Below are 17,174 nucleotides of genomic sequence, written 5' to 3'. Positions count from 1 at the left end.
AAGTTCAGAACCTAGTCTAAATCTAAATCTCTGATCATATTCTGTAGGTGAATAGCAAAGATTTGTTATGGCATTCATTAATTAAAGAAGAGATATAATGAGTGTAATTGTTATATTATCTAAACCCACTTCAGATCCTGATCGGGCCAGTTATAAGTTGAGGTCTGTTAAGCCAGGCACAGGTTCCCAGGATGTTAATGTTAGGGTGGGTCCTAGAGACTGCCCGGTCTAAAAATGACTTGCTCTTTTAAATAAGTTTAATTCCTTTGCTTTTGCCTGCATATATTCAATGCTTTCAAATAATAATATACATTCTAAAGTATCTGTCAATTCGCAGTTGAGTTATTTGAGTTATTGAAAACCCCAAGCATTTTAACCACCTCTCTCACTTTATAAAGTAATTTTCATTTTCATCTCTTTCTGATTCTAATTGGTATCATGCTCCCCATTTAGCTGATGAGAAAACTGAGGCTCAGAAAGAGAACAGAAATCAGATGGGACATTTTCAGGGTAGAGCTTACATTATTATGAGTGTATTAATCAATGAGAAAGTATCAGCATGAAATCGCATTCATTATCAATGGGCCTTTGGAGTAAAGAAAATGATTAATTGTAGCCCTAGGGTAGCTGAGGGAGAAAAATCACAACAGGATAGATTGTGAGGGATGCCCAACTGCTAACAACTTTTATTTTTTATTAAAAAAGGGAGAGTAGAGAAGAGATGGTTGAAACCCAACAATTTACAAAGACAAATTCTCTTATATTTTGCATGGCTTATAGAGGGAGAACTCAGGGTCAACATTATGTACTGCATATTGGGGTAGAACCGAAGCTTTCCCTCTAGGGTGCTAATTCTCAACCATCATAGAAATCACCCTGGGATCATGAAAGTATAGATTCTGATACATTACAACTAGGGTGGGACTTCAGATTCTGCATTTCTCATAAACTCCTGGTGAGGCCAATTTTATTGGTCTGGGAACCACACTTTGCAGAGCTAGGTTGTAAGGATGCTCAAAATGTACCACTCCAACCTTGAAATTTCAGAACAGAGTAATCAGTTGTTTCCATGCCATTAGCTTGTTTTGTTTTAAGTTTGAGATAGAGAAATTGAGGGAAACAACTGAAAAAAATAGCGGAGTAACTATTACTTGGAGAAAGCTGTGAGACTCACATTGACCAGGACACATTTTCAAAGTGCCCCCACCCCTGTCACCTGGGCTCATCTGCTATTTAATAGAAGTAGTCCATAAACTTTCTCATGATGTAGAAGTGCTGAAGAAAACAAGTCCCTCATCTTGTACTGCAATCTGAAATTTCAAGGTTGCAACGTTGGACCATGAAAGGAGATGGGTTGAGAGGATGCTAGAAACATCCAACAATCTTTGTTTTCTTTTTAAAGGAATTTCAGGGCTACTAAAGTCATGCAAACCACTGATGCAGGTGATGAGGTGTGTGGTCGATTTCTGTAATCTCAGGCCAAAACACTTCCATCTAAATGATTAAAATAATTAAAGAAAAAGGGTGTTTGTCTTTGATTAGGTCTCAACACCCCACAACCTACTGAGCTATTCAAACAGTCACACGTCACAGTGCAGCAAAAATTAACCAGGAAACAATGACAAAATTGATGGGTTACTTGCTCCCTACAGATATTTCCTTAAGCTCTCATCTTCTAAACTACTATCTCCCTAAATTCTGATAGTGATCCCTACTCCAAATGTTTTGCATATTAATTAAATAAGAAATAAATGTACTGTGGTTTTGAGGAGAATCTAATTCCAGAGGAATCAATCACTGTGATCCATGCCAGGGGAAAAATATCTTGATAAGTCATTTATTTCTGTCCAATGACTATACATTTGCAGGCATTACATGTAAATATGGAAATAACATAGAGGCCACATGTGAATAGAAATCAGTTCTTCTGGGAAAGAATTAAAAGTTTTCTTTGTAGGTACAGTCAGAACTTGCTTTGATAACTTTAAAGGCAGTGCTAGAAATTTTTAGTGAAAAATTCTCTCTTACCAAAAAAGATAGAGACTATAGTACATCTTACAGTGACCATCCCCAGCAGCCCATGCCATACAAAAGAAAAAAAAGCAAAAAAAAAGCAAAGTGGAGTGGATTTAATTTTTGTCAACTTCAAGGTGTTTCATGAGCTAAGTAAGATTCTATCATGTTTGCATTCCCTTCTATTTAACTGGAATACTATCTGCTATGAGGAAAATTATTTGCCATGGAAATGCCTCTTCCAGAAGCTTATGGGTTTCTGTGTACATACTAGCCCAGGTTTCTCACCTGCCTATAGGAAGCATCAGACTTTCTCACCTGACTCTAAAACCTTCACAGCTGAATGGCCCTGATGCCTCTACTTAAAAGATAGTTCTTATTGGCTTTTTTGTGGCCTATCAAGTCAATGATCTGCAACCTGAAAAATGTGTAATTAGGCCATGACATGACCAAAGGAGTTGTTACATCTTGTCTTGTCACAGGCAAAATCTCTACCTACATGGCTGTGACAGCTATGGTCTATTGCATTTGAAATTTTCTTTAATAGCTCCCCAACTCCTTGTTGGTCCAGTCTGTTGACTGTTACAGACTTGGTTCTTTTTTTAACTGTTTCAATTACATATTCATCTAATAGTGCATAACAGTTGTGCAGGAGCCATTATAGATTATGGGCCAAAGGCAATTAGTTCTTGAAATAAAAACTTGGGCACTGTTTCTTTTAACATGTATGTGTGCATGTCTGTAAACTTAAAACAAGAGAAACTCAGGGGATATATCTATCAGTAACAACCATATTACTTTTCAGCATTAAGAGCTTTGTGTCCATTTTGAAACACAACTTTCAAAAATCACATTGATGCTACTATCAAGAGCTATACATTCCCTACTCCACTATTTTAGAGCTGTCTCAAATGTAATCAGATAAAACCATTGTCAATCTATGGAGCAGGTTGGCAGAAAATATTATTATTGCAGTTATGGTAATTTTTTTGGTGAATGCCTAGTTGAAACTATTTGACCCATAGGGAAATAGATACATTATTAGTGTTTTGACAGCATGAAATCCAACTGACTTTTTAATCATTAAGTCACATCTTGGTTATGACTGTTTGAAGGTGAAAATGTGCTTTTGCCCTGGCTTTGTAACTAGTATGGAAGGAGGTAGAAACAGCCTAGGACCTGCACTAACAAACATTGGATTAGAAGCCCAGTCATCAGACTTCCCAGACTACATATCACCTTGTTTGGACCCACTTCTGGTTGTCCTGGGACAATCCTAGTTGAAGTCCGTTGTCCTGGGTTCATGAACAGTACATCCCTTCTATGTCACAGGTGTCCCATTCTGGATAATCATTGCTATTGTCATCCTAACTCTATGGCTTACCTCATTAGGTTGCATGATCCAATGTTTTAAATAGTACCTGACACACAAGTGACACCCAAAACATTAACTTAAAAATAGAAATCTATATCATAAAAAGAAAGAAAAAATGGCAGAAAAGATAATATGACAGCTCACTTAAAAAAAAAAAAAAGAAAAAAACCTGACGTACCAAAGTCTAAACTTTGAAGAACTGATAAATTCAAAGTCTTATGTAGTGCCTACCACCCCACCCCCCAAAAAAGTTTTTCCATGAAAAGACAAAAAAACAAAGCAAAAGCAAAAACAAAGTAAAAAACAAAACAAAAAAACAAATATTTCTGGAACGCAGTGGATTAAAAAGGATCAGGTTTACATATAACCCTACTTCTTATATTTAAAAAGGCTTGACTATACCATACTCAGTTGAGTAAGTTTGGTTACTATTCCACTTGAACTCTTGAATGACTCCAAAAACTATTAAAGAAACAACAGATTCAGAACCTGGAGTTTTAGAGATTTAGATGGTATTGAAATAACCTAGATATTTTTGGTTTCCACAAAGCTCATTCTTGATCTTCAGAGTTAAAGATCTTAATTGACTATCCTATGGGAATATACAAAAATAAAAACAAGAATATGTTATGCATTGCCTTTAATGTGCTGGATATTTCATAGATATTGTCTCAAAACTTCCAAAACGCTCAGTAAGGTGGGGTCCACATACCCATGACAGATGAGGTGATCCCTACTGTGAGTAAATTACTTCTCAATGTTGCTCCACTAAGATGCAATAGAGATTAGTGATTAAGAGCAGAGACTTAAACTTTCAAGCTGAGCTGGGCAACCTGTTCGACTTTTCCAAGCCTGCCTTCCCGATCTGTAAAATGGAGGTGACAACATCAATCTTACAGGGTGTGTGTGTCCACTCAATGACACTGTGTTTGTAAAGCACTTAGAACAGTATCTGTCACCTCATAAGGACTCCATGAATAGCCATTGGTATTATTGCTATCATTATAATACTGTTATCTTTATTACAGAGAGATGATTTAAATTAAAGTTTGGTTCATCTACTACATCAAACTTCACCTCCTGGTGTGGTACTTCAGGAAGTCTTACTCCATTGTGCAAATAATAGAGTCCTCTTTTTCTACCTAATGAATATTAACAGGAGCACTGTCATATATATTGGAAGTTTTATTAAAGAAATTTATTTTCATCTTGTAATGGAAAACTCACAAGCAATATGTGTTTCTTTCTAGTTATCCTCAAGCTGTCTAGAATAATTAGTTTCACTTTCTCTTCCTGAGCAAACTTTAAACTAAAAAGAACAGGTATATAAATAAAATTAGGAATATGTTATATGCTTATGTATTACATATACTCTTATATACGTAGATATATATATATGTATATCTTTTAATCCACTGTTTTAATAAAAAACTGGATGCATTTTTCTAGGCACTGAGCTACAAAAGAATAGAAATAAAGACATTAATGACTCATTCCTCCCTCTTCCTATTACAAGTTAACAGAGCATTTTTTAAAATTGCAGAACCCAGGTAAGCTCATTAGGATGAGTGAAAACAGCAGAAAAAATAAAATACTCAAATGAACAACAACTTCAATTTTCCACAATCAAAGAAGGTACAGAACAGTATCTACTGTTTGCTGCCATGTTTTGGTTATGATCTGAATTCCAAATGGCCTGCTCTTGCTTGGATCCCTGTCTCAATTCGGGAGATGGCATGGAATGTGCTTCTATTCTCTCTGAAGCATGAATTAAGTCCTCAGTTTCTTGTTTATCTGAGAATATCATCCTTGGCATTGCCCAGTTTTACAATGTTATTACTCTCTATTTTAAATAGTGATGTCTCAAAAAAGGTGGAAAATGGAAATAAAATAGAGAGGTTACCATCGAGTTGCCAACTTTTATTTTGCTAAGTAAGTGGATAAGAAAAGGAAAGCTACCATTTGCTGTTGTCATCATTTCATTTTGTTAAAAAAAAACTATTTTTAACAACATACAAGAAAGAAATCTTGATAAAGCCTGACCATTCCCAGATGAGTTGACAGCTGTTTACATGGTCTATGATCTTCTCCTGTCCTGGTAAAACAGTGATGTGTCATCAGAGGCAGTCAGCAGGCCTTTGAACTAGCCTTGGGAGACAGTGCTTTAAACAAAGCACTAGGAGAAGATCGTGAGATCCCTCCTTGCACACGTCACAGAGAATGGGGGGCTTGCGACTGCATTTTGACCAGAAACAGTTCAACACTGTGGAACTTGGTTTACATAAGAGGAATGGGTAAAACAATGAGAATTCTCTCTTTTGTCTTCTTTTCATTGTCTGCCCCCATTAAGGGAGGCATACTATCCAGAGATGAAGCTTTCTGTATTTTACCCCACAATAAGAAGAAGCAAAATTGTTAAGTCCCTAAACTCAACAATATTTTTAAACCTGCCCTTTGTATCTAAAAACAAACAAACAAAAAAAACCCTGTAAAATAGTGAATTAAATTTTCTATTCATGAAGCTCAGATGCTTTATAGGCTGACAATATCTTAATTTTTAGTCGATATCATTTAGTAAGTACTCCAAATCAAATGATTTATTATTTTAAATGCAATTGTCAGCCTTATTTTAATGATGGCTTCTCTCTATTCTTTAACCTGAATTCAGGAAGTAAAAAGTTCTCAAATATGGAGGGAGTAGCCTGCACTCAAGAAAATAAACTCAAATCCCTTTACTTGTTCAGTTCAGATTGGATTTAGGTTGTACATATGGCTTTAATTCAACTTCCTGTAGTTAAGTTTATGATAAAATATTACAAGAATATAGAGACATGGTCTTTTTCTCTTTGTTTCTCTTTCTTTCTTTCTCCTTTCTTTCCCTCCCTTCCTACCTTCCTTCCTTCTTTCTTTCTGCTCATCCACCTGACCACCTATATATCTGTGTATCTATTTATCTATCATTTACCTTTCTATCCATCCATCTACCTATCCTTCTGTCCATCCATTTATCCATCCACTCATCTACGTATGTATGCATGTATGTATTTACTTACATATCTTTATCATCAATATAATTTTAAATAGTAGACCAGCTTCTCCATGACCCCAAAGACATGCCTAGTTATCCTTACTGAGTTTTAAAAAAGAATAACTAATCTACAGGGTCTGGCACAAATAACACCCCTTTTTTATTACAAAATCATAAGCACATAATTCTGTAACAGAACAATATCACACTCAAGCACACCATATGACAGTTTAGGTAAAATGCTCAAATTAAAACTGTAAATTATTACCTTACCAACCACACTTAAACAGGCTTTACTTCTGCCAGACCCTGTATTTCTCTGTTAAACAGAACTTTTTATTCATAGGTTATGAGTATAAGAATTAAATAATGTTGTAACACGTAACTTGTGACTACTGCCTGAATTTGACCAGTCATGGACTCCTTGTATTAAGATTGACCTAGATACTCTAATGAGTCCTTCCTGAGGTCCCAAGGCATAGGTGTGTATATGTATGTTGTATATGTATGTCAATGCACACATATATGTATGAATATACATATATTTCAAATGCAAAGAGCAAGATAATTGATATTATGACATTTTAATTAGATGTCTATTAAGTTGAGCTATATGAAATTGCCATTACTCTACCATGTTTGTCATATAAAAATAGCAATTTCATATGTTAAGGTCTAATGCTGCCAGTAAAACTTTAAGGTCTCAAGAAATGACAAGTAATAAGGGGTAGAAAATAAAAAAGCCCAGTTGCTTGTTGTCTTTTTTGCTCAGTCTAGTGTCATCTGTGCTGCCAGGGCTATATGTATAAAGCTACTGACCTTCAGGGATCTTTAAAGGAAACATACCTGACATGAAAGAAGAAATGGTCCCTGTTAACTATCAGTGCAATGGGATCGTTATGAAATTTCTGAGTGAACCTCTTTGTATTACTTTCTTCTTGAGCTGGTCTGTATCTAGTTCCCTTCTGTTTTAATGTGGAGGAATATTCTCATGCACTGGTTGTTAGATGTTAGAATGTCAGCAAGCAGGACAAGCATGACAAATATCTGCCTTTCTGGGGAGAGAACATTTTCTTTCAAGCTATGTACACACCATATATATTTCCCCAAACGTTTGTGGCATCATTCATTGAATAGTGAATCTCCATCCCCCTCCCCACCTTCTAGTTTGGGTGCTCAAAGATGCAACAACCATCAAGTCAAAATACACAAAGAAACCAAGAGCCAATCGGTAAAGAGAAGCCTGCCCCCAGGCTTAATTCAAGCAAGCCATTCATCGAGCTAATGTGATGATGGACCTCTCAAATCCAGAACGCATCACGAACACATCAGCAACACCAGGTGGCATGCAATGACCAGATGACCATCGGCCCCACTGCCATGCTTTCATTGGTTCAAGCTCAGAAAACAACCTCCTTTGAGAGTTTGGACAGTTGGCTGTTCATAAATCAAAGTGAGATTAAAAACAAAGATTTGGTGAGGTCAAGTGCTTACCAAATGTTTCCTAAATGCCAAGAAAAGATGTTTGCCTACTCCCATTAAGTGCATCAAAAGAGACTATAAAATTACCTAGTCCAGTTGGGTCTTTTACTTTTGGGGAAATCTTTGCCCACACCAGATGGTCTTCATTCTGGAGGTCAGCATTCAGAAACTCTCAGAGTGCTCCAAGATAATCAGCATGTGATAGTTTAACCAAGAAAAGGATGGGCAGAGAGTTGCAAGTTGCCCATCAAGGACCTTCTGGGCAGTCTTGAGGTTATCTGAGTTGAATATTTTCCAGAGGTCCCTGAATCTTTAATTTGATGAGAGCTTAGTTTGTGCTGATAAAAGGTAAAATTCTACCGACTGTGGACACCAAACTTCTTTCACTTTCAAGACATCTGAAAAGTGATTCATGATTACAGGGAAGGTTTGTTGCAGTTTCTCTTTTGATCAGGTTGACAACTATGGATGTCACCAAAACATTCTAATTCCTGTTTATTTTACTTCCTATGTTGGAAGAGTATCTTTGAGTTAAGAAGTTTTTCTCTTTATCTTTCAGAGAACAGGAACTAAAAGTCTATCACTACTGGATATTACACTGTGATTATGTAAAAAATAAAATATTACACAATTGCCCTATGAAAACTTCTAGATATTTGGCATCTTCAAACTATATTCAAAAGCTATTCTGATAATTTCACATTTCCCCCCAAACATGTGTCTTCTGTAAAAGGGTCTTCCTTCTTTTTACCTGCTTCCTAAAAGTAAAAGGAAGGATCACCATTTCATAAATACACTTTACAAATCAAACCAGAAATGTCATTTTAAAGATTGTTTTCTGGTAATTTATCTATTACTATATTTACCTCAATGCAATATTTCCGTATGTGGCAAGTGTTTTGTTTATAATAAAGTTAAATAAGGCTGGTAATCAATTCCCACAGCAACCAAGAAAATCTAATGTGCAAATTTCTTTAATGAACAGCAAGAAGCCAATTATATGGACAAGACTATATTTAGTTGGTTTCTTTAACTGAAACTATCACTCTCAAGTGGGAATTGCAGAGTTATTCAAAATTTACTAATACAAAAACGAGGGCAACTTTTCAGTAGGACATGTTGCCAATGAGAATCTTAATAATATTAAAATAACATATTTTTATAGATATATTTGCATATACAGTGCCCCCAATGAAATTTTAACTTAATTTTTAGATAAATGCAAATGGAGATGGCCAGACCCTCAAGTAACTCTATCTGAAAATAGTGTTAAATATTATTTATTTTTTTCAAATGTCTAGATTAGTCTTATTGAAGAAAGCAATTTAAATTAGATCTTTGTAATTAACCTTGTTTTTAACTTGAGGGTAGATATACTTATACTGAGAAGCAACATATAAATCCTAAGAAATAAATCTGTTTAAGATTCTTATAATTATACAGCAGGCTAAAGTTACTATGATTATAATTATATACAAAGTGGGTATTTGAGAATTTAGCATCTAGAGATATATTCATAAAATAATTAAGGATTGTTGATAAACCACATTACAATTGGTGCTTTGTGAATTTCCTGTATGCAGATTTTAATATCATTAGCCTTTTCATTTGTAGAATGATCTTGAGTATTTCAAGGTGGTCAAAGTGTATTGAAGATAGCAACTTACATATATTGCACCTTCACAACTGATTATTGGGTAACTGCATAACATATATTTAGAACTGAATCTTGACCATTGTTTGGATTTCTTTGGAGGCTCCCTCCAGCCTTGAGACCTTGTTATAGTTGTGTATAGAAATATAGTAATAACACCTGCATACAATCAAACAGCAAATCTCAACTCTATCTTGCCAAAAAGCCATTTATTACAAGTTTACTCATTGAGTTTTCAAAGTGCAGCTTTTAGGGTTCAGCAACTTATTTTGCTTTATTATACTTCAGAAGACTTCTGTAGTTACAATGAGCTAACAACACATCTTGTGAGAAATGGAATGGAACTGCAGAGAAAGCATACCATAGCAAACCGAGACAGGAACTAAGTCACAACAGGCCAGGTAGGAGGACCAGTGGCTGCTGACACTTCCCATTCAGGATCCAATACATCTCCTTGCTTACCTGTCTGACCCAGCATGCCTCAGCCACACATGCAAATTGTTATTATCACTGCTTTATTCATGAAATATAGTTTTAAATTAAAAGAGTCATTACCGAAAATAAGCACCCTCAATGACATTTGAGCATGCAGAGCATCTGAACATTCACATTTATGTCCTCAGAAAACAGAGCCAACGAGTTGCATTCAATATGGAAACACACACTTTCTTTTTTCAAGGCACCTAAACAGAAATAGCTGTGGCTAGACATTTCAGGAACGGAGTCATCTGTTAAGCCTGGGTAATTGGTCATAGAGCTCTTCCACCTACCCACCCCACCCCCTTGTCATCCATTCTGACTTCTGCATTTCTTAAACCCACTCTGTCCCTTCCACTGCCAGCTTAATGTGTGATGTACATTACAAATAAAAGTTGGCTTATCTTATTAGGTTCAAAACTGGACATTGTAAAAGGAACAAATCTCCTTGGGAATGCCAGATACACCTCCCCCATTCCTTTATTATGGATTAAAAAGTGTTTCCTGGGTGTAAAAAAGTTGTAAAATGGGGTGCTTGGAATCAAGGTAAACCTGCAGGATCATCTTCTAGTTTTCTTCCTATGAGTTAGATGAGACCATGGTCTTCCATAGAAGACCACAAGTATACAAGTGTACATAGAAGGTGTGTTGTTACAAGGATTAAGAGATCTATACATGAACAAAACATATTTTCTTTGTGTCTTAGCAGAGAGGCCAAGAGTTTAGAATAAACTGGGCATAAGTGTTCATCCTCTCTCTACATGGCCCTCTTTTTAGTGTCACTATGGGACCTAACTGTGTGGTTGCTGCCTATGCAGCTGTCATGCATTGCATCAAGACTGGACAAGAATCTAGTCTCCCACCAGTTAAGTTAATTTACACATAGCTGTCAAGCAAAAAAAGGAAGACCCTTACCTGTCACTGTAGGCAGCTGCAGTGGCAGGGGTAGGCTGGGCGTAGCGGTATGCAGCATAACCACCCTAAAACACAAGGAGACATCGAACTTAGGAAAGCCAAGGAGCCCAACTCAAGGATGCCCAATTGTGAGATCACACGAGAACAGCAGTTACCCAAATCTACCAATCTAAAGTGGAAGTTAATGAAAGCTTAGTATCAAAGCGGCAGTACAAAACACACTAGAGAGATAGGGGATTGAATACCGCCCCCAGCTGGATGTTAAAGGTTAGCAGGTGTAAGCATATCCCCAAGGGAGAAAGAACCCAGATATCCTTTGAAAGTCATGTACCTAAGTGTTAACAGTGATTGTCTTGGGTGGGGAGAATTATGGAGGGTTATTTAAACACTCGATACTTTGCTGAACTTTCCAGATTTTCAAAACTGATTACGCTTTACCTTTACTTATTAGCTATTAACTTACATTTTATTGTCTTTGATTACTTCCTTTAAAATCCAATATAAGTCAAGCTAATGTCCTCTTGTCTTACTTTTATATATATTTTTTAAAAAACCCTTAGACTGAAAGTTTATCATTAATCTCTTGCATAATAGTTGTTTAACCAGGAGAGCAATTAAATAAATCTGTCTTTAGCTTTCTTCACCTTAAATAATTATTTTAAAAAACAATGGTAAGTTCTTCTTAAAAATTCTGTCTTTTTGGCTAAAGATACCACACTGATTCAGATGGGGGATTTGGTGTGGAAAATATGATAAACTATTCCAATTTGTAAATAAAATCATTAAGAGAGGAAAGAATCTGAAAAAATAATTAACATTTAGTTGTATGTACCAGTAATTGCAATTGTTCAATTAAGCAGAGGACAAGCAAATGGGCATATTTGAAAGGAATTGTGTTCAGTGAAGCATTGATTATCAAACTGTGAAAATAACAGAGCTTCTTGCTCAGCCGACCACAGCGATACATCAGCCGCTGTAGAATGATCTCAGTACAATTAACAAACAAGATCCAGTCTCCACCGATAACACAGGGACCATTCATGTTCTAATTGGAATGCACAGCCCTGTAATCCTCTGAGGGAAGGGTTCTCACCTCCACCCAACAGGGGCAACTCGAGACAGACTACTGTGTCAGAGAGCACCTAACAGGAGAATCATGGGTGTGCCAGAGGGTGTCCAAGTGTAGAATTGAGAGTAGAGGAGTTTGTTATGTTTGGCTCCATATCCTATAGGGTAAAATGAAGTAGTAAGATGGTAGATGAGTGGGGGGTGGGGGGAGCTCTAAAGCTTATCTTTCAAAGTGTAGATTAAACTGCTCTCAATAATTTATTTCTACCTTCTACCACCCACAGCTAACTTTCAGGGTAGATTTGGCATCACTTACATAGCAATTCTAAAAAGCTAGTTTATCTTTAAACAAGTTTACTCTTTGGATCAGTCCTGGGGAAGACATATCCAAGACATCCTGACAGATAATCAGTAATAATTTAGAGCCAGTTTGTTTTTTTTTAAGTCTCCCTCGAAAAACAATGTGAAAGTTTAAAAAAAGAGAGGGAGAGAGAGAGGTATTAGCCAGACACCACCTGGTGTTCCAAACATCATGTTCTCTAATTAGGAACGGAGAAAACTCATTAAATGTGCCGAGCAGTTGTAAAACCAAAGCAGTTGTCATACCAGCAACAAGCTCAGATACAGACTGATGGGCTGAGAGGAAAATAGATCACCAGAACTCTGGAGCCATTCTTTTCATCTGCTTGTCCATCTACTTGGCTTCCCTGATGCATCCAGAAAGACACAGGAATGCCAGTATGTATAGTACACTTAATGAGGCAGGGATGAGCTGGGAAGTGGCTAGCTGATTGCTAGCTGAAAGCTCTGAGTGAAGAAAGGATGTGGGTGTGTGTGCATGTGTGTGTGTGAGGTTTTTCTCTCTCTTGCCCAGAATTAAAAAAAAAAATTACTGCCAAGATATTTGCATCAAGTGCCATGTCAATTAATTATGATTTGGTGACTGTGAGTTTGGTCCCAGCAAAGGTTTTCAGCAATATCCCACTTGCAAACCCTTTTTATTTGACCTCTGTACTTCTCCCCCAACTTCTGCAGTAATTTTCATCAATGAAATTAGGTAATGAGTTTAATAAGTGGAAATAAATGTAGCAGTGCAAACAGAAGGTAACTAAAATAAACCTCACTGACTACTAGGTCAATATTTATTGTATGAACTTAAAATGGACATGTGTACACCTGAGATCCATCCACATAACAGATATGCTCATCTATGCAGGTTTGAGAAGGACCTACACTCTAAATATTTGCATATGATTTGGCCTTTCAGAAAACATAGGCATGTGTTTCCATGCAAGACAGGTGTAAGGGGTCAACACCCAGTCACTTTTCTTTGTTAATTAGGAGCTTGTTTACAAGCATTCCCAATTCAAGAGTCAAGGCAATCATTTGCTAAAGTTTGTGGAGCTAGTGGAAAGATTTTGACCATGTTCAGTGGTCTCCTTGCTGCCCAGTTGTCTACCTGGTGATGATAGAAATGGTCTCTTTCTGTGCTGTACAATATGGTAGCCACTTGTCCCAAGAGACTACTGAGCACTTGAAATGTGGCTGGTACAACAAAATGAATTTTTAATTTATTGAATTTGAGTTCAATTGAATTTAAATGTAAGTAGCCAGACGGGGTTGGTGGCTACCCTATTGGAGTCCAAGGTCTATGTGATCCCTGAAGTACGTAACAATCAGGAAAATAAAAGGGTTAGGTGGCCCAATACCTGTGCATCTATATGAGGGAGGACCCCCCAAAACCCTCAATTTTTTATTAAAAAATTGTGTATTTATTCTTAACATGTATAAACTTCAGTCACCTTCATCACCTTCAACATACTCTCCGTTTGATGCAATACACCTATTGAGACGTTATTTCCTCTGCTCAAAACAGTTTGAACTCGTCAATTTTGATGTCGTGTAGGGCTTCTGCTCTTTTTTGTTTCACCTCTTCCACACCAGCAAAATGTTTTCCTTTGAGGACTTTTTCACCCAGGGACACACACAAAAAGTCACTCCAGGTGAGACTGGGTGAATAGGGTGGGTGAGGCACGGGAGTCATGACAGTTTGGGTTAAAAACTGCTGAACACTTATCATGGTTTGGGCAGGTGCAGTCATAAATCACCCATGACGAAATGGGCAAATACTTTGAAAGAGTCTTCAAAAAAAATTAGCTGAAGCCAAACACAGCCTCTCACAGTAACACCAGCTGGTACACTGATACAGATGGGTTCCTAGAACATTTACCCAGCAGGGGAAGCCTATACTACAAGGGGCCTGCCCTCCAGAAGATAATTCTGTTTTTTTTTCCATCATCCCTCATATATTGCATTGTCTTCCTATGTTATTTGTGTTCTGTATGAAATCCATATTAGGGGAATAATAGTTGTGTATTAACTCAGGGTATGTGTGCATATACTGTAAAATGATTAAAAAAATACAAATTTCTTTAATTTGCCTTTCTAACAGGTAACTGTAATCAATTTTATTGCTTCATTTTTTGCAGTTCCGTGAGCATAGTTAAAGGTTCTGCAAGCTTCCGTGGTAATGTCTGAAAAAAGAGTACTCACTTCCATTTGCTGTCACCAACCTGTGTCCATGTTGAAACTGGCCCTCCTAGATCTTAGGGCAAAAATGCATCCTCGATGGTTAGATTTTTCCCACTCCCAAACCAAGGGAAAAGGGTTGACCAGCACAATGTGATAGTTCTACACTCCCTACTCTTTTTTTACATGCTGAGCAGCAGCAGTAGAATATAAATGTGACCTTATATGAAATACAAATTTTAAATGGTCATTATTAATTGCCCTCTCACTCCTTCCACGACCATGAGATGTAGCCACCTAAGATAGTGGCACAGCCTGTCTGAAACATTTCCTTTGTTAGCGAGGCCCCTGGAGGCCAGCTGGGGGAAGTTACTGATTAAGAATCTCTAAGGATAGCCCAATAATGCATTTTCAAAAGTATGCTGCTGGCGTACTAATAGTAACAGGGAAAGGAAAGGTACTTGGACCAGACAGGTTTGGGAAATGCTGAATTAAAGAAAATGAAAGTGGTCACTCCCTTTGTGGAACTTCCTAAGGCAATACTGATGAGAACTGTGGATCTCCATTGCATCGTAAAGTATTGAATAGTTTTAGAAAGTAAATCACATTGTTAACTTTAGAGCATACTTCTGGAAGAAGATGTTCTAATATCCAAATAGTGAATTACTTAGGAAAGAGGTGAAATTAGTGTGTGCTGGTGGTACCCTGAAGTGGGCGGGGCTGTGTGTTTCCCCTTAGTAGAATAGTGTTGGGCTTGATCACAGATGGAGGTCTCCTCCTTTCTGAGAATACCCAAGGAGCTCACTTTGTGCAAAACCAGTGGATTGGTATATATATATAATTGACTCAACATTTTATTTATGAAAACAACATTTACAAGAACATTTGCAAAATGAAAAACTTAAATAAAAATCATTACTCTCTACTTTATCTGCATTATACCTTCAGCTGTTTTTGAAGTGTGGAAAGTTTTCTTGAAATGTGAAAATAAAAGTTCATCTCAGGAATTTTAATTATTTTGTCCTCTCTTAGGTTCAAGTACCCCCTTTTCATAGTAGAGTTCTCATTAAAATGATTAATTTTCACAGTAAAAGAATGTATTTTCTCAATTTATTTAATAAACAAAAATGATAATTGCAGGTTATAGGAAAACCCATGTAATAAAACTCTGACTGATCATCCTAATATTTTATTCTTCTCTTATTTTATTTGACAGTTTTAATGTTGGCAATAGACCAAATTTGAAAACTCAACCAACTACACTCCAGTGGATGTTTAGCTCCTTTTCTTCCTGTAAATTTGTTCATTTGGGGGTTGCTTCAGCAGTGAGAAGTAGGTTTGAAAGCTGTAGCAATAGGTGTAATAAATGTATAAGAACAGATTTATAAGCATCTACAATGAAGCCAGGGAAAGATATATTAGCTATGTTGACCCTCAATGCTAGATACATAAGAGGTTTTTTTATTAAACATTCCAGTTGACTCCTGGAGCCTAATACAATTTTTCTTAGACAGTTGCTTCAGTGAAACCCTAGAATTCTTTTTCACTGAATTTATTTTAATTGAGTCCAGATGTACTTTAAGAAATTTACAGCCAAGCCAGACCCACATTCTGATACACTCATGATCTAGCAAAGAGGGGATGTTTGAGGATGATCATCTCCATTCTAGAAGAATTCACATCAAAACTGGAAAATTCAGTTAAGTCTTTACTTCTATGTCGAGAACATCTCCCTCCCTGGAATGATCTTGTTAGTAAGATTTCACAGCAAACCCACACCCAGAGTGAGGAGTGTTTCCACCAGTCAGGATTTCATACCTGCAGCAATTTATTGCCATACACAGGCTCTTGATACACTACTCTATAAGGAAACAGAAATGTAATGTTTTCAATGCAAAAATGAAATAAATAAAAGAAAATGCATAAGTCAGACAGAAATTCCAGAGCAATTCATTTACAAGTTTGCTTCTCTTCACGAAGACCTGGAGTGACCCACCCAACCAAAAGAGGAACTAGGCATTGCCCAACAATCTCAGTTACAAATTTCTGTAATTGAGAGTATCAAGAAAGGGGAGATGGGATGAAATACAGTCACTAATTTGCACTGTAACCTGTGTTTCTTTTTAAAGAAGGAAAAAAAGATATGTTCATGGCTTCTTACCTTTCCAAGCATATTCCAATGGTTCAAGCTAACTATTTTGAAATTTTTCTCTTGAATTCATGATTGGAATTCTCCAGAATACCTGAGGATTTAACTTTGATGTCTAATTATTGAGGCAGTTACAGTTAAGATGGCAGTACAGTAGCAACCATAACTATATCAACACCTGTGTTTTTTAAATTTAATTGCAACTAACAACAGAAAGCACAATTGTGTTTCATGAATTAATGAAGCACATGGAAGTTATCAAAATTACTTTGAATAGACATGACTATAAAAATTATGTGTGTGTGTGCGTGCATGCACACACATGGGTCTAGAAAGGCTACTGTTGATATCATTAACACATCACCACTTCATTCAAGTTAACACTGACAGGCTCTCAAAAGACCCCAGGGATGGACTGGGAGGCGATTTGCAGATATGAGAGGGATTCATGAGTGAGGCTAATCTTTTATGTGAGTGGTTCTAG

General features: G+C 36.7%; 1 protein-coding gene across 7 annotated transcripts in view; it reads right to left on the bottom strand.

Moving 5' to 3' along the window:
- Positions 1-17,174, bottom strand: part of RBFOX1 (RNA binding fox-1 homolog 1) — a 1,461,257-nt gene that overhangs the window by 24,289 nt on the left and 1,419,794 nt on the right. For 4 of the 7 annotated variants that reach the window (XM_054589559.1, XM_054589558.1, XM_054589560.1 and 1 more), the window contains one exon: positions 10,945-11,009. In XM_054589559.1, the coding sequence (XP_054445534.1) occupies positions 10,945-11,009 (65 nt within the window). Of the gene's footprint in view, positions 1-10,944; positions 11,010-16,359; positions 16,403-17,174 lie in introns of all 7 variants that reach the window. The other 3 variants (XM_054589557.1, XM_054589562.1, XM_054589561.1) reach the window with 1 other exon arrangement.

Source organism: Pteronotus mesoamericanus, unplaced genomic scaffold (genome assembly GCF_021234165.1).
Source record: "Pteronotus mesoamericanus isolate MK-2021 breed Mesoamerican mustached bat unplaced genomic scaffold, CSHL_Meso_final scaffold_167, whole genome shotgun sequence".
Lineage (NCBI taxonomy): Eukaryota > Metazoa > Chordata > Mammalia > Chiroptera > Mormoopidae > Pteronotus > Pteronotus mesoamericanus.
The sequence above is the reverse complement of the archived record's forward strand: the minus strand, read 5'-3'. Positions and strand labels throughout refer to the sequence as shown.